At 35.4% G+C, this 18,970-nt stretch overlaps 1 protein-coding gene across 1 annotated transcript in view; it reads right to left on the bottom strand.

Annotated features, from left to right (window-relative positions):
- The window catches only part of CNTNAP2 (contactin associated protein 2), a 2,351,919-nt gene that overhangs the window by 1,162,826 nt on the left and 1,170,123 nt on the right, over positions 1–18,970 (bottom strand). Inside the window, exon 9 of the mRNA XM_058297514.2 lies at positions 13,903–14,052. Within this exon, the coding sequence (XP_058153497.1) occupies positions 13,903–14,052 (150 nt within the window). The remainder of the gene's footprint in view (positions 1–13,902; positions 14,053–18,970) is intronic.

The following is an 18,970-nucleotide window of genomic DNA, read 5'->3' as shown; positions in this document are numbered from 1 at the left end:
CCAGCCAACATCATTGTACCCTTAACTCCACAAAACTCTGTTAAGGTGTTGAAAACACCTTCACACAGATCCTTGCCTCTTATAAGCATGGAAGTAGGGGAATCTAGTTATGATACTGTGCATATCTCCATTGCCAACTCACATCATGGACTGTTAGTGGCCTCTTCATTATTGGAAAGGGAGTCATTAGTACACTTGAATTCAATGAGAGTAGAAAGCCAGTTGTAAAACTCCCAGAACCACTGCAGACATCCCATGTTTAAGATTCTGTCCCTCAAGAACCATGCCTGATATCAAACTGTTTTAATCAGTGTTCTCTAGGGAAACAGAATCAACAGGAGATATCTGTGAATAGTATGAGATTTTATAAGATTCTCTCATGTGACTGTGGGGATGCACAAATCCAGATTCCACAGGCAGGTTGCAAACCAGGGGCTCTGATGAAAGTCCAGTGAATGTCCTTGATGAGTTTTCAAGAGACATTAGATGTCCAAAGACAAGCTGGGAAATGCTCTCTGAATGCTCAAATCACTTCCCATTCAAATGATTGGATAAAACATCACTCATTGCTGATGGCAATCTCCCTGGTTGATTGTAGATGTAATCAACCATCCATGCAGTAAACTCACTGATGACTAAAGTCCATTAATCCCCTTATATTACAATTAGCCCAGTACTTGCTCAACCAAACAACTGGGTATAATTACCTGGCTGAGTTGACACATTAGCCTAACCATCACAATGCTCTAATGCTGTTTTTTTTCTCTCTTCTAATCCTCACCTCCAACTTGTGGAATCTAGGTTTTTTAACAGAATCTCATGAACATATATTTTCCTCTTGCATTTTGATCCCCAAATCATAACCAAATCATAACCAAATCATTACTTTTCTCAAAGTATGGAAAAGACCGCAGTCATTGCAATCCCCTAGGAAATAGTTTGGCAGTTCTTCAAAATATTAAGCACAGAATTACCATATGGCCCAGCAAATCCAATCCTAGGTGGAATCTAAGAGAAATAAAAACATATGTCTACACAAAAAAACTGTACATGAATATTTACAACTGCAATGTTCATAACAGACCAAAATGGAAACATTCCAAAGGTCCATCAACTAATACGTGCATAAATAAACTGTTTTTATCCATACAATACAATATTATAGGGTAATTAAAATAAATAAAGTGCTGATACATGCTACAATTGAATAAACCTTGAAAATATTACGTTGAGTCAAAGAAGCCAGTCATAAAAGACCACATAGTGTATGATTCCATTTATATGAGATGTCCAGAATTAGTAAATCTATAGGGACAGAAAGTAGATTAGTGGTTGCCTAGGGGGTTGAGTAGAATGAGGGGTAGTCCCAGTGGTTAAAGGGTTTCTATTTGAGGTTATGAAAATACCATAAAAATTGAATGTGATGATAGAGACAGAAATCTATGAGTATACTAAAAACCATTGAATTGTATATTTTAAATAATATATTTATATTATCTGAATCATATTTCAATAAAGTGTTTCAAAAAAGAAGAAGTCACCTGGATGCCTGTTTAAAATGCAGATTCCTTGGTCCTATCTCAAATTTACTAAATCAGATTTTTTCCAAGTATGCAGCTCAAGACTATATATATTTTTAGCACCTCAGAAGCTTCCATAACATTCAAGTGTGAGAGCTTGTTCTAAAACATATTGTCTTAGTAAAAACATAAAATCTCTACCTACTGGTCTTTGAAACAATGGTTAACATTTGTACTAGCATAAGAAGTAGCTGAGCTCTACTCCTAAAACTTGTTTAAAGCTGCTACCCAGTGGGTTTTACCTCCCTGCCTCACTCAATTTGATAGATTGCATTTCCACCTTAAAATCCATTTGAAATTTCTCCTCCTCTTGATCTTTCACAAATTTTTTTTCCATAAAACATAAACTACACATTTTTTAGGAGCCATTTTTGCTTTACTTGTATATTCTGCCCTTCAAAGATTCTTTTCTTTGAAATACAACACTTAAAGCTATGTATACATAGCACATCACTTAGTGTGCTCAAATAGCCCATAGATAAAATTCTGAAGGTATTAAGGGATTGTGTTTTATTTCTGATTTTCTGAGGCATCTACCATCTCTCTGTAGTAATACTACATAGTCTACTGCTGGCAGAGAGTATCTTCATTCAAATTTCATGTGTGCTGATTGTTTGATCTAATAAGGGTCTGTGAAAACTGGAGAGGTCTCTTTTCTAACCTCATGCTTCTGTGAATTAAGAGGTAGTGAATTTCTTGTTTGTTACAGATTAGGTTTGTTAGAGGAATGGTGTTGTAGCATCTTTGGCACTAATTATATTTAACAGCAGGGAAGGGAGATCAGAGGATCCAGATATTGGAGAGGCTTAGGGACTTTTTATAGGAAAGGCAATAGAAACGATGTCATTTCAGAGCCAGCCTTTGAAGTAGATTGACTTAAAAGTTACTAGGAAAGTCTTTGGTCTAAATTCCCATATCAACATCCTCACTCCCCATGACTAAACAGACTTGAAATTTCACCACTTGGGATTCATCCTTTTTAGGGTCTTCAAGGCCAGAATGCCTGACCTGATTCCTTATTACTATGAAATTCAACTGGGTAGTAGATAACAACCGAATATGAGGGATAGCTGGTTGGTGAGACTGACAAGTGGGGAGCCAAACTAGAAAGAAGAATTTTGCCACACAAAAAAATGTTGGTGTTTAGCAAAGACTATTTGATTACTTCACAGATGATCCTAACAACAACAACAACAAAAACAAGTTTTCTTTTAAGTGTGCAAGCTTTAAAAACTCAAATGGAAACATACCAACACACCAAAAAGATTTTACTTTCTAGTTTGAAAGGAGACATTTACATATATTGACTGCCTAAAAGAAAAAATAGCAAATAGGCAAACGAAATAAATATAAGACTAGCACTGGATTCCATTTTGGGTTTGTTTCTGCATATACATGGATATTATTTGGATTTCCAGCAATTGTTTAAAATAAGTATTCTAACACCAATTCTCCTACTTGTTGTGTCATAGGGAATTAGGAATGTAAACAGAAATACCAAATTTATGGGGGAAAAAACTCCCACACTTGTATCTGGTTTACAAGGAAGGGTCATAAATGAACTTTCTAAAACTATCATTTGTTTTCTTTTCTTTGGTATGATTACCAAATGACTTGTGGTGGCCATGGAGGGACACTGGTCAAGCGCTTGATCCAGATTGAGGGTCAGAACTGCCAAACCTAAGTGAGATCCACAGAGACTCTCCTGGTAAGGTCATCCTCCCCTGAGACTGTTCCCTGCCAATGCTGAATAGAACAGGGATTCCATTGCCAGTTCATTTCTGTCTAATATGGAAATACTTTAACAAGAAATTTTTGCTGGGGACTCTGGTTTGTCTTTTCTCACAGCTGTGCCACTATCATCTCACCCAACCTCTTCTCTCCCTCTTTCCTTTCACAGGTATAAAACCTATTCCTGCTCTTTCACCTCTATCCTGCAGAGGCATTTTGTCCACTAAGTCTCTTGGGCATGTCATTCCATCTTGAACAGACTTACTACTCATAAAAAGGTAATGTATAAATTTACAAATTTCTTTCTTTCTTTCTTATGAGTAAAGCATCATAATATCAATTGGATAGATAACCTGTAGAAATATTAATGTTCTCAAACAATAACTTGGCATATATCACATGTTTGCACCAGACACATGTCATGGCATTTTTTTTTTTTTTTTTTTTTTTTTTTTTTAGGTATCAGGGGCAGGCAGGGGATTGAACCTAGGACCTCATAGGTGGAAAGGCAGTGCTCAACCACCAAGCCACATCTGCTTCCCTGAGTTGTTTCATTTGTTTTGTTTTGTTTTTCTTGTTGCTTTGTTTTTGTTTTTTCAGGAGGCACCAGGAACTGAATCTGGGACCTCTGATGTGGGAGGTGGAAGTTCAGCTGCTTGAACCACATCTGCTCCCCTGCAGTTTTAAAATTTGACCAATTTTTTTTTCATCTGAAGAACATTTTAAAACAGATTACTTTCTGAAAGGTAACTCAGAAACAATGTTCACTTTTCATTTTTATAGGGTATTCTGTATTTATTTCCATTGTGAGATTATCTCCTAATCTAGTGATTTAAAAGTAGCAGAATTAATACAAAGAGAAAAGGAAGTAGAGGGTGCCAGTGGTAAATGGCCACAGGGGTAAGTCAATTCTTGCAAGTCAAAGGGTTTTTATAATTTCATGATTTTTTTCTTTGAAAATTAGTTACAATTCTGTCTTAAGCCTGAATATTCCCCAACCAAGCCAGTCATAAGAACCAGAAAAAAAAACAAACTCATCTTAGAATATGAGAATAATTCTAATTATACTTAAGACAAATTGTAGCTCTAATCAAATTTTTACTCCTGGGAACAATAAAAATGGTCTTTGGAACCTTGGTCTATATATTGAATACTTTCCTATCTCCAAACAGAAAAACAGTTTCTGATGAGGTTAATGTATTCATTTGCATTGTATAATTCCTTTCCTCTTATTTGCTCTTTACTTTCATGCATATAATTGAAAAATGAACAAAAATGATCAAAGGTTCTTGGGGATTGGGCTGAAAAAGAAATGTATCACATCTTTTCAAATTTCTCATAATTGAAGAGATTGTCATTTTTGTACAATCAAATACTACCTAAGAAATCAATAGAGTTTTTAGGTTTACCCATACAGTTAAGAGAAGATCAACTCTGGTCTGAAAGGAGAACAATCTCATATAATAATGGGCTAGAGTGAAATATTGAAATTGCAAATAAAAATTTTAAAATGTATAAACAAAAAGTTAATTGATGAGCTCAAAATCAATAAAAGTAAATTAGAAGTATTATATAAGATTAGGCAATCCAAAGCAAATTATTACAATTTACAGATATTTTTAAGGTTCTAAGTTGGAATTTTCTCATTTTTCATTCTGTAGTTTAATAAATTGCTAGTAAGTTTGTCAAAAAGTTGACTCTAGGCATTAGTGCTAAATTAGTATTTCAAAGAAAGTCATAATTCACACCCAGCTACCTCAATATTTATGAATGATGTTCAGCTCTATGTCAATGTAGATGATGGTGAACTTTCATTTCATTGTTGAAAAAGCAATATTTGTGCTTCCCTCTACTCCCAGAAAGTATAGCTGGGGTATAGGTGGACAAAGAATAAGAGCAAAAGACAGCAATAGGCCGTACTTTTCAAGTTGTGAGTATATGTCTTAGGAGGTTATATGTGAACTAAAATGTTAAAAGGTCATTGATTTTACAGTAATTTCTTCACACGGTCAGGGTTTCCCACTTGCATTTATCTGAATGACAAGTTGGTCCCCAAATTGGAAACTGATTGGAATTTTAATTTACCAGAGCAGTTTTAAGTTGTACCCCATATAGGATGCAGCAAAAAAAGCATCTGACTAAGACCTGAGTTGGGAGCTATGGGGGCAAATTCAGAACACATCGAGGCAAACCAAGGGAGAGAGGGTATGGGGACTGGTGAAAGTGAGGGGTTTGATAGTCCTGTAACATTTTAGAGGAGGAATGGTTGATTACTGCATGGACAACAGTAGTTTTAGGGGATGCAGATATGAAGCCATTTTCAAGGAAGCACTGCTGAATGAACGCCAAAGTATTAAGAGGGAGGAGAAAGTGTTGAATAGTGGGAAGGGCAGGCATGGGTCTTTGTGTCAGGCAGACTGACTCAAAGACAACTCCATTTCTTTCACACCCATGTCCCATCTGTCAGCAAAGTCCTGTTGGCTTGATCTCCAAATATATACCCAGAATCAGTTATATCTTACCCTCTGCACTGCTACAACCTAGTCTTTCTTTGTATGGATTATGGCAATAGTCTCCACCATTCTCCCTCATCTGACTACAATCTTTTCTAAAAACAGCATGCTGAAAGCAATTTAAAATGTAACTTAGATTACACCATTCATGGGTCCAACCTTCTAACGACTTTCAGCCTCAATCAGGGTAAAAAACCATTTACATCTGAGCCTCTGGTAGCATTCTGCATTTTCATTTACCTCCAGCTATGCAGAACTATATCCTCAAACCTTGATCTTTTTACCATTTGTTCTTCACTCTACCAGGGCCACTTTTCTACCATATCCTTTTAAGGTGAGTTTCCTTACCTCCTTGATGTTCTTTGCTCAAATGCTGCTTTCAATTGAACTTTCCCTGGCCATCTTATTTGAAATGGTAATCTTCAACTCCCCCCAAACTTTTCATTCCTTTCCCTGATATATCTATATATGGTGCAAAATGAACTTATTTTTCCAGTTTATTATTGCAAGGGAAAAGTAATCTGATATTAAGGATTTCTTTTTCTTATTTGTTCACTGCTGTGACATAAATAATAATACCAGGTTCTCAGAAAAAATTTCGCACATGAAATGTGCTTGTTACCTGGCTCTATGACTTTTCATACATTTAGATAAAGAACTGCATCATCTGACCTAATAAATAATTATTTTATCTTCAAGACCATGAAAAGTTCTATCCTCACAAATATACTGGAATGCCAGTGGGTATTTTATGCCAACACAATCAGAAAACCTTATTTAAATGTTTGTTTTTTCTAGCGAGAGTTGGGGCAGAAGCTGACAATCTAAGTAGGGGTAAGAAGTTCTGTAATATATTATGTAATCATTAAACTCATGCATGTAATCATTATGCTTACCCATAAGAGTATGTGGTTTTAGTTACTAAATGAGTTAAAATATAATGAGAACCTATTATGTGTGGGGATTTTTTTCTGAGTATATCAGAAAACAAAAAACACCAATATTCTTGACCTCTTAGTGTTTACCTTCTAGGAAAATTCTGAAAATAAACATAAATATAATAAATAATAAAGTATATAAAATGTCAGAAAGTGATTAAGTTCTCTGGAAAAGGAAAGGGACAGTGTGGAGCAGAACAAGAGGGTGAGGTAGGCTCGGCTAGGAGGAGTGGCTGTAGCATGAGGCAAAGGGCTGAGGCAGACCTCCTGAATTCACTACAGAGAAAAGAATAGGAAAAGGAAACCAGGGAGGAGTCAAAAAACAAAACCCAAATCCATAAAAAATTGGAGATTCTAGAAAGGAAACATAATGACTAAACGCAGATGAAGCCAGAGCAAGGATATCTGCAGAGGGGCACAAGGTAAATTATGTCTTAGTTAAAGTACTGAAAAAGAGAGAAAGGAAACAGTAGAAGAGATAACTTTAGGAAATATAAAATAAAAATAAGGAAATAGAAAAAAATATATATAGAAGACTTGGAAAGTATTAGAAAACTGCCAAAGCAGTTTCTGGTATACCTTCAACAAGATACTAAACCAGATATCTGATTATTTTATTTGATATTTAAATCCAGGGGTATATAAAAGTACCCTGAAGTATTTTAGAGATATTTCCTTAAAACTGAGGACTATCATGAATATTTACAAATTTCCCTGTGTGGAACTTAGAGTAGATATGTATTAATCAAAGAATTACATGAATTATATAATACTATAATCTATTAAAGATTAGTTACATGGAGCTATTGGATTGGAATCTGTAAGTTCCATGAAGACAGGGATCTGATCTTTTTGGTCATTGTTATATTGCCAGCCTCTTACATGTCTAACATACCAGGGGCTTCATAATCTCTTTTGTATATAAATGAATGAACCTAGATCTCAGTTCTTAACAGAAAAGATGAATGAAAACATCAGAACATGTTCAGAAGGAAAGTTCTAAAGATAACCAAGGAGTATGAAATCAGGCACAGAAAAAGATAAAATTTTTACTATTATTTAAACAAGTGAAGACAACATTGAACCTTGAGTTAATAACAGAGTTTAAGAAGCACTTAAATTTTCAAAGTAAAAACTTCTGAAGAAAATGTGGCATTGGTGTGGAGAAAGTGGCCATGGTGGCTGCCGGGGGTAGGGAGTGGGAGGAAGAGATGTGATGTGGGGGCATTTTTGGGGGTTGGAGTTGTCCTGGGTGGTGCTGCAGGGACAGTTACCGGATTTGTATGTCCTCCTATGGCCCAATGTGTGGACTGTGGGAGACTGTGGGCTATGATGTGGACTATTGACCATGAGGTGCAGCGGTGCTCAGAGATGTATTCACCAAATGCAATGAATGTCTCATGATGATGGAGGAGGTTGTTATGGGGGGAGGAATGGGGGGAGGGAGGGTGGGGGGTATATGGGGACCTCATATTTTTTTAATGTAACATTAAAAAAATAAAGACAAAAAATTAAAAAAAAAAAACTTCTAAAGAAATATCTATTGAGACACCTGTATGTGCAGACAACACACTTGCCCAGCCTTTATAAATTAACTGTAAGGAGTTATTTTACTGCCAGGAAGAGATTTTACACATAGCCATGGGATGCCAAGGATATTCTCTTTAACTTTCCTTGTTGTTTTCATAAGAACAACTCTCTGATAACACTTTGATATATTTCTATTACTTTAAACCTATGTTCCACTGTTCAGCAGATCAACATAATATACAATTCCATGATCAGGACAGTAGGGCATCAAGATAGCTTAATGTATTTTTAACTACTTATTATTTTAGAAAGTCTATTTGAAATCTATGTACAGATGAGCTGACAGTAACCTTGGGATTTTGTCTTTTTATTACACTTTTTTTCCTGTGGGGTTTTATTTCCAGCATTATAGTAATCTACAGCTATAGGTTTTCATGTTTTCCTTTCTTTGGTAGTGGTAGTTTCCCAGTACTCTACAAATCAATTCCTCTGTTTCTGAAGATTTCCAGATCAGCCAGAGCAACATATGTAGAATCCCTTCCCTCAAAAGGAAGGCGCTGCCCCCGGGGCTTGTTGATTCAGCCTTAGTTGCAAACTCAACAATTCTCTTTTTCCAAATGTCAGTTCTTTACACATGGGATGCCCTTTCGTACCAGTGATTCCCTTCTTATCATTTTTAACCAAAGTTTCCTACATTTATCAGAGATGAGTTCTAGCCCGCTCCTTGCAACTCTGGGTATGGAATTCCCTCAGCTATATATTTTTTTCTAATCTCCTGGCAATTCTATACACGGTCCTCCTCAGATGTTACAAAATGGTGTTGAGAAATTTGGCCAGCAGTGGTGCTTTTACTCAGTGTGTGCACAATAATTTAATTGTTGTTGGTTTTTGTTTGAATACTTCTACCCTCTAGTTAATCATATTCCCCCAAATTTATGTTTGATTTTAAGTCACACAACTGTCACTCTCTTATCTTACAGCTTATTTTCAGATATAAATCTACTATAAATTCATTTATTCATTTCACATGTTTATTCTGGGTATATTTCCAATATGCAAATATACAAACAAACAAAATACAAGACCCATCTTTGAGAATGGATAATATAAAAGTGTAAGTAAAGATGTCCTGTAGGAAATATGTCAAATTTTAATTAAAGGAAACAATAAATCATTTAAACTTCAATGAAGTTTCTTTAGGATTCACTTTTTAGACCACTGAAAAGTTGTGCCATATCTTCTAACATATCATTTAATAAAAACATCTTTTGCTCCATTTCTTTTAAAGAGCAGCAAAAAGGGCCAAGAAAACAAACCCTAATCCTGCAAACAACAGATGTCCTTACAGGTGCTACAACAATCAAGCTGGCTCTTCCGAGGCCAGAAGAGTGGATCCTAAACCAAATACTGGCAGTAAGGTCCTTTAGACATTATGGTGTCAGAATGGCCAATTCAGGGATTTCTGGGAAATTATCTGGGGGACTTTCATGACCAAGATATGGCTGAATTAGATCCCTATAGAGGTTTGTAGGCACTTACAGGTGTGCAGGACTGTTTGCAGGAGCCCAAGAACTCGTAAGAACACTCCTATTTCTTTTCTTTCTTTTTATTTTTTTAAAGAAGAGTGACTTTATACAAATACATATATCCAGACAGCTAATTTAAATATATTTTTTTAAAAATTTCAACAATGGTTTCATCTGTATACCAGTGAGTCTAAATTTATAATTGGAAAGGATATGCCCTGATTAAACCTTAATAAATCCAATCCTGTCAAACTCAGTCCAATAAAAATAACTTCTCATTATCATGGACTGTGGCCTGTATCACAAAACCTATTATCATACCAGGTAAGTAGTCAATCAATCAATAAATGTAATTCCATCATTAAATAATCAATTTAATTATCAGATAAATAAATTTAATTATTATATTTATTATTCTTTGGGTGATTAAAAGTGTTGTCAAAAAAGTAGGGAATTCCCATTGGGAAGTAGAGAAAAAATTTAAAGCAGCCAACACATCTTCTGGTGAAGGGTGAAAACATATCCCAAATGACTAAACCCTTTCTTATTCTGCTTCCTCTTAAGAAAAAGGAAAAAGAATTCTTACTGCTTAAATATCTGATCATGGGTGTTGTAGAAAACTAAAACCTTTCAGGGGACTAGCAGAAAACAGGCATAGGGAGATAAAACCTAGCACGGATGTGTAATAGTTGAGCCTGAGGTTGTGAAGAAAGTGATCTAACTTTAAGAAAGTGATTTAACTTCAAAAGAAATAAAGCTGTGGGCCTGTCTGAGCATTTGGGTACACTATTAAGTACATGAGGGCAGGAAAGCCTTTACTTCAGGCTTTCAGCTCACAGAAAAACAAATTTTAATGACTGAGGAGAAAGTGCTTTGAGAAGTTGGTGAGAAGCCTTTTGTTGAACCCATGGGCTGAATTCTCAAATCTTTCTTGGAAGAAGGTGTCTCTGAGTGAGTTAAAATAAAGACCCAGGTGGGACTAGAAAGAAGGTTAGCATTTAACATATGTCCAGGGTAGGGTAGAGGTTTTAATGTGTTATGTGGGATAATGTTCACAGATTATATTGCCATTGAATAGATGAAGATATTAAGATAAATTATCCAAATTATCAATCAACCAAGTGATAAAACAGCAATACAAAATCAAGTATCCATGAATCCAAAGCTCATGTTTTAGAACAAATTCAATTCTTCTTTCTACTATGCATATATTTCTTAGAACATTTTCCTTCTGTAATGTAGTTTACCTTTTTCAGCTTACACAGTATGAAATTGCATGTGTGTGTATTTTAGTTGAAGTTACAACTCAGAGGCAATTAGCATTCTCATCAAGAAGCCACATGCCAGAGGTTATCACCAATATCATATCAAAAAAAATCACAGCCTCTTTAGAGGTGGCTACTCCAATATTTCTGCTATCTAGACCTCTAATTAATTTGCTGAATGCTAAATTGGGTTTTCCTTGGTGAACTTAATGGTTTGTTAATTAGCATAAATATTAGATAAATGTTAGAAAAGAGACCTCAATGAAGAAATTAAAGTTATTAAGGATATGTAGTTCGGCAAAACATCTTTTAGAGCTATCCAAACCTTGTCTGAAGAGGGTCAAGGCTATAATCCGTGAGGTCTAGAACCTGAACCCTTGGATATGTTTCCAGAATCTGGACCACTCAGTGATTCTGTGTCCAACTATTTGCTTCTGAGTTTTACTGTTGCCTGGCACAAACTCTAACTATAGAAGAATCCCATCCCACTTCTGGAATACCGCTACAACTGCGTCAAGAGAATATGTTATGCAAGGTGCAGCAATTCAGAGAGGTGGGACTTCATTGAGCTTACCAGAGTTTTTATTGTATTGCTTGCTAATAAATGCTTATTTGATAAATGTCTCTATGTGTAGCAGAGCTTGGTCTGTGATTTCTTTTCGTTGTTCTGTGGCACCAGGGCTAGAAGTAAGTATCTATTCACACTTATTTCAAAATTTCAGTGGTTGATGTCATCTTGCAAAAAAGGAATCTAAGAGGTTTATATGCAATTGGCTGAAAATGAGCTACAATAATGTTCCTCGGATCGTTGCATCAGAATCACCTGCAATTTGGAATTCTTCAGTTTCTCAGAATCCTGCATTTATCCTCTAAATATGGGACCTGAGAATCTTAATTGTAATGGGTACTCCCTGGTGATTCTCATACAGTCTGACGATTCATCCAATGAGGGCATAACCAAGGAAGCATCATGATCACTTGCTGACAGCATATCCCAATAGCAAACCAAACACCTTCATGTCCTATAAACTCTAACCCAGAAATTTGTGGTGATTGCTATTTGTTTCTTCTTCTATGCAATTGGGAATATATTGTTTGCCTTGCTCATTTTTACAGAATTTACTAATTCATTAACAAAATTTATTGATCACCTACTATATTCCAAGATTATTTCTAGGACCTTGTGGATACAGCAGGGAACACGGCAGACATGATGCCTCTTATGGAGCCTTACATTTCTAATAAATTTTAGAAAAAATACATACATGTAGTAATATATAAATATATATTTACATACATAGATACATGAAAGGTTTTCAGAGGCAAACATATGTACGCATACATATTTTTAAAACTTAAGCCAAACCTTTTTCTAGGAATGTGATGTATTTGTTCAGATCTTACATGATATGATTTAGAATGGCAGAAACAATCTAATGAAAGATGTATTCATCTAAAGAACAAACCTTACCTACCACTTTAATAAAACATGTCCCTATATTTCATTAATGCTCAAATATCACTTTCAGGCAGGATTCATTTTTCAAATTAGAATATATGCCAAGTCCTTGATGCAACACTCTCATACATAGTAGAATTTATTCTTAAGGGAGTCTCCCTTTTTACTAATCTTTTCCTTACTGAACAACCAAGATATTTGTGAAACAATGGCTTATCATGTAGGGTAGGTAGCTTTTAAAATGTCCCTCAATGATCCTTGCCTCATGGGATTACTTTAAGTTTGGTCTGGATTAGCGAATACTAAAAAGTAGAATATGAGTAAGTGGTGGGATGTCACTTTCAAGACTGGATTATGAAAAGATGGTGGTTTCTATCTTGGGAACTTTCTCTCTTACTTCCTGGAGTCTCTTTTCTTCCCTTCAGTTCTCTTCACATCTCTTTGCTTCTCTTTTCTCCTCTTCTCACTTCCCTTGCCCTATTCTCTCTCCTCTCCTCTCCTCTTCCCTTCTGTCTTCCCCGTCTCCTTTCCTCCTTCTTCCATCCCTTCTTCCCTGTCTTTCTTTCTCTTCTCCTCTCTTCAATGTTGTCATCATCTTCATCATCATCATCATCATCTTCTTCCTTTTTCTTTCCCCCTTTCCCTTCTCTACCTCTAGTTTCTTCCTTCACTGCCTTCTCTTTATTCTTTTTCTTCTCCACTTTCTCACCCCCTCTACCCCTCACACTTTCTTTTTCTCTTCTTTCCTCCCTTCTCTCCTCTCTTTCTTTCTCAAAGCCCAGCCACCTGAAGGAGAAGCCAACTGAAGAAAAGAGTACTTGAAGGATCAGGGGCCACATGGAAGAGAAGTGAGGCACCCCACCTGATAGCTTGCACTAATTTTGTGTGTGAGCCGTGTGTATGAACTTTCACAGAAGCAGACCTTCTAGACGCTGTCAAGTTTCCAATGATGTAGTCACTGCCAATAGCTTGAGTATACACTCATGATAGACCCGAGTCAGCTATCCACTCTTCAGTTCTTATCCAGAAAAACTGAGATTATAAATATTCATTGTTTCAGGGTAATTAGTTACAGCAGCGATAGACAGCTAATTCCTAGTTCAAGGCCTAACTATTGCAGACAGTATAATGAGAATAAATGAATTCAGATTCTCATGTAATTCACTTCAAATTCTTGAAGTGGATTAGAAAAATATGACATCACAGTAATACTTTTATCATGTAGAAAATAAAAATTTCCATTTTTTAGCCCAATAGGATTATAGTTGTCCATTTCTCCCCCCAAGATCTACTGAGTATATACTGAAGTTTGATACTTCTTAATCAAACTTCATTGAATCTGTACAAGTGGCATTCTTACCTCCAAAAAAGTACTTCTCGCCAGTTTTAACTTGAAGAGGACTATTAGTTCGAACTGCTGATGCCTCATCTCCATCAATGGTGAGAACAGCAAAATTTTCCTTGGCTAGAAAACGCACTTCATGCCACTGTCCATCATTTAATCCAGAACCTGGAAATTACAAAATAAAAATGATTTTTTTCTCAAGTTGGTTCAGTTAAAAACAATTTTTTTTACGATCAAGAAAGTCAACATTTTACAATTATACATTTTCATCTCATAAAAATCAAATGATGCTTAGAATTGGTGCTGGCATCTCATTTTTTAAACATCATATGGGTTCTATCCTCTATTGGACTGAATAAGGTATAAGAGAATACAATCAAATATTAATCAAAGTAAATATGCTAATGAAGAACTTGGGGGAGAGTGGGTTGGATAAAGTCATTTGAGAAGCAATGATAAATTATTATCTTTTTTTCATCCTGGTTATTTTCTCTGAATAACTACTATACCTGTGTGAGTATGGAAACTTACATGTACTAATTAACCATTAATAAGGATGAATAATGTCCAAGATTATCTGATCATTTATAAATAAGGTGCCTCAATAATAATGCAGGTTATGCTTAAACAAATAAAAGCCAACAAAATATGCCAAGAAGCCCCCCTCTAACAGTCATACATCATTGTTGGCTAATACAACGATATGTGGAACCAGAAATTCTATTAATCTCTACAGTAGGCAGGCAATAGGTTAAAGTTCATGTTCAGGTTTAGCTTTCATTTTATGAAAAAGAACTAAATAACTAGAAAATTTAACGACCAGGTAAGAGTAGCTATTGCACATATGTATTTGAAAAGAGTTTGAGAAAAGGAGACATCCAAGGAGGTCAGATGGTTTTCTTTGACCTCATGAAGACCTTTGCAATAGCCCAGTAAACATATTGTGTTCTGGTTTGCCTCAGATGTCAAAATCTAGAGTCCAAAGGTAGTAGTTAACTGATGATACATTTCAGTTTTTCTAAAGATAGAGATGTTTAACAAGTAAAAGTATCCAAACATGAATGTGCATAAAAATGAAGGACAAATGAAGGCTCCAAGCCCCTGTAGTTTATACAGCATATTTGCAAACTACAGCTTTTGGGACAAATCTGGCCCAACACCTATTTGTATTTAACCTATGAACTGAAAATGGGTTTTACATTTTTCAATGATTAAAAAAATATTAAAAAAAGAATATTTCATGAAATATTTAATATAAAATGCTATTTTATATACAATGGTCAGGAAAGACCTTTCTGATAAGGTGTTTATAATATATATGTGTAGTTTAAAAATAGTAAGAAAACAAATGACCACATAAACCCACTATCATCTTTGGCCTAAAGTATTTTAATAGGCCCCAGTTTCTACTCTTCCCAATTATAGTTTATTCTCCCCATAATATATTTTCCCTCTCCTTTCCCCCTCCTTCCATCTCCTCTCCCTTCTCTTATATTTCCTTCCCTTCTCCTCTCTTCAATGTCATCATCATCTTCTTCTTTTCCTTCCTTTTCCTTTTCGCCTTTCCCTTCTCCCCACAGAAGGAATGTTATCACTTCAGAAATGCAAGTGGCATCACATTATTTCTCTTACAAGAAATTTCTGTTGCTTTTGAACTCACTTAGATACCATACAAAGTCCTTGTGATAGACTCACAGGCGATTTGCCAGCTGTCCCCATCTCATCTCTCAGGCTTCATCTCTTGTAACATTCTTCTTTGCCAGCCCTGCTGTACCCTCTCTGGGCTCTGCTGTTCTGTGGACATGCCCAATGTGCTTCCTCAGGGCCTTTAAACTTATTCTTTCCTCTCTCTGGAATGTTTTTTCCCCCAACGTCTGCATGCCTTTCTCCCTCGCCTCAGGTCTTCGCTCAAATATCATCTTAACCAGAGAGGTCTTTCCTGACCATTGTATATAAAATAGCATTTTCCCCTCTCTTCTAACATCCCTCTTTTTGAGAGCTTTGTTTTTCCTCATAGCACCTCTCATTACTAAATGCATTATATGCTTACTTATCAATTTATTTGTTAATTATCTACTTTCTTCCACTTAACTATAAGTTGTTTGAGGTCAGGGATTTTGCCTGTTTTGTTCTCTACTGAAAACCCAGCACTTAAAATAATGCCTGGCATATAGTAGGTACAAATGAATATGTGAAAGAAACTACAAGAGCTATCATGAGAAGGAATTTGACATTTTGAATTTCATAGATAGTCAAGTCAATAATGGAGTACAGAGAAACAATTAGAATAACATTGGCATAACTAACTGACCATGGTTTCTATATTGGAAATAGTCAAGTGCAATACGATTGAAAAAAATTTTTAAGTTTATTGGAATGTCTGTAAAACTGTCTAGAAGCTGCAACATCCTAAACACAATTGCTCTTACCCAGTCATTGATTTACTCAAAGAAGCATATTCCTTCAGCCCACCCCAGATGTTATCAACCAACAATTCCCATTTATGCAATGTCTTCTGATGATTTAGGAAGAGTGGCAGGTGAGGAGTGCCAGATGTGGGAGGGGTAGCAGTTAATATGACACAGTTGCCCCAACAATTCCCTAATTAAATAATCCTTAAGGGGTTCTACCCTTGCCTATCTCACTTCTCTATTCCTCCTTATTGCATTTTCTGGGTCACCATTCAAATGAAACTATGTACACCCAAATCCTCTTATCAGGGTCTACTTTTGGGTGCTTATGAGTTACTTTGTAACATAGTTCTTCATTAAGAAAGAAAAGGCCTGATTTTGGTCCAAGTTCTGTTTCTGATGAGAATATATTTAGCAATTCATTAAATCCCAGATATTTTTCCCCATTTATATAAAAATTGGGAAAATAATTATTTTCTTTTTTTTCTTTCAAATACGGCCTGAAGAACAAGCCAGATAAAATCTTTATCATTTCATTATCATGAAAACGTAAGGACAAATTCCTAAATTACAATAAGTTAGCTGTCATGCAAACAGCGGTGTTTACTGAAGTAGGTCCTTTTCACGTTAGTCACTTTTGGGTTCTCCCACAGAATTGATGCATCATATAGACTATATCCTCACCATAACATTTTCTTCTAGACTACAAAACTAGTTTTAATGTTGTTTAAAAGTGGACATGTATGGTTTTCATCTTTTTTTTGGCCTTTATCTTTTAATGAAGTCTGCTGTAAAATGTAGTTTTGGGTCATGGATCCCAAGGACATCAACATCCTGAATAATCAGACATTCCCAGGAAATCACTAATAAGACACCGTTAGTTCATGGATTTTTCTGTGCTAAGTGGCAGAGGAGAGGCCTTTTTGAACAGCTCTATAAAAATTTCCTAACAAAATCAACTTATAAATAAAACATTACCAGCTGAACTGTGCATGGCCAAAAGGTCTAGTATTCCAATCAGATTAAAACAAAAGGTGTGTTTTTGTTTTTTAAAGGAGGTATCAGGGATTGAATCTGGGACCTCATAGATGGGAAGCAGGTACTCAACTATTGAGATGTACACATTCCCCAAACTTATTTTAATTTTTCAAGGAAGTTAATTACTGGAGATATAGTGCCATAGATAAAAGTGGCATAGTTAACAGAAGGCAATTTTAATTCCAATGATTATTTTGAATTTTTCATGTTATCATCAAGATTTTTTCATGGCTCAGTATTCTATGATAGGAATGGGTCCCCAAATGCAATGAAGTTCATTCTTAAATGAAACAAGAATGACCCAATTGCCCTAAAATAATATGCTGCTTCTTTAAAATCTTCTTCATTCATGTTATAAAAAATTGCAGCCTTAAGGGCTCTCTCCAGAGAAGAATCCAATTTCATGATCTCTGTATATGTGGGTATATATAGACATACTGCTATAAGCTTTAAGTGATAGCCTCTCTGCTAAGTACTTTACCTGCATTTGATTCATTTAAATTTCACAAAAATTAAAAAAAATATATTATCCCTGATACACAGGTGAAGGGGAACTGATTCTAATAAAGCTTAAGCATCCTACAGCTAGCAAATGTAGAGCTGAAAACTGGAACTCAAATGCATCTGGTTCCAGAGCCTGAATTCTTAAAACAAACAAACAAAAAACCAAAACAACATGCTATATTGCCCCTGGACACCCATGGTCAGAGTTCTAGAATACGCACACATATGCACACACAATTCCATTTACCACTTCATCTGAACAGAACCTCAATTCCAGGGGAGAGCCAGTCTCACATATCACGAGAGCTGAAAATAACCTGAAACGTTATCCAATTTTATCAGTCAACTTTAAGCGATTTGTACCATTAGATTTTTGCAGTATTAGAGTATCACACATATTATATAAGTCCTTTAGTGTTTTCTTTAATTGGTGTTTTTCCCTAAAACTTTAAAAGGAAATTTTATATTACTGGTTTGAAAAGTAAATTCTAGCATTTTGTCCCCCAAGGCACATTAAAATAGGCCCATTCATTTAAATCATCTCCATATTATTGAAACTCTGATGAGTTCATTCTTTCAGTTTTATAGATGAGTGTGCCTATGATTTTAAATATATGATCCTGTTGTTATTTTGTAGAACTAAAACCCTAATCCAGATCTTCAACAACAAAGCAGTGGTTTTTCCTACTACTTAGAACTCAGCCATCCAATATTACGGTGGGAATAAAAGAGGGCATCATAGCTTCGGCATATATTCCCTCTGCCAGCATTCATTCCCTCTAGGGCAAGAGAGACCTGAACGACTTTGTGCGGAGCATGGGTTAAAATAAAAGTATGTGACACTCCCCTAAAAACTTGAGTCAGAATATGTTCCAACTTTGTATCATTTTCTGAGCCATGTGTAACTTCAAGGAATACAGGATTATTGTTTCAGAGAATCTATAAGGAATAGCTTTTTTTTTTTCAGGCATTAAAAAAATTAACAATACTCTTTACTTTTTTTAGATTCATATGAAATAGAACATTAATGAAATCAATACTGTAAGATGTATACTTAAAGTAAATACTAATACATTTATTCTGAAAAAATAAAAATAATGTGCAGTCATACCAGGTCTAATTAGATACTT

Source organism: Dasypus novemcinctus, chromosome 5, assembly GCF_030445035.2.
Source record: "Dasypus novemcinctus isolate mDasNov1 chromosome 5, mDasNov1.1.hap2, whole genome shotgun sequence".
NCBI lineage: Eukaryota > Metazoa > Chordata > Mammalia > Cingulata > Dasypodidae > Dasypus > Dasypus novemcinctus.
The sequence above is the reverse complement of the archived record's forward strand: the minus strand, read 5'-3'. Positions and strand labels throughout refer to the sequence as shown.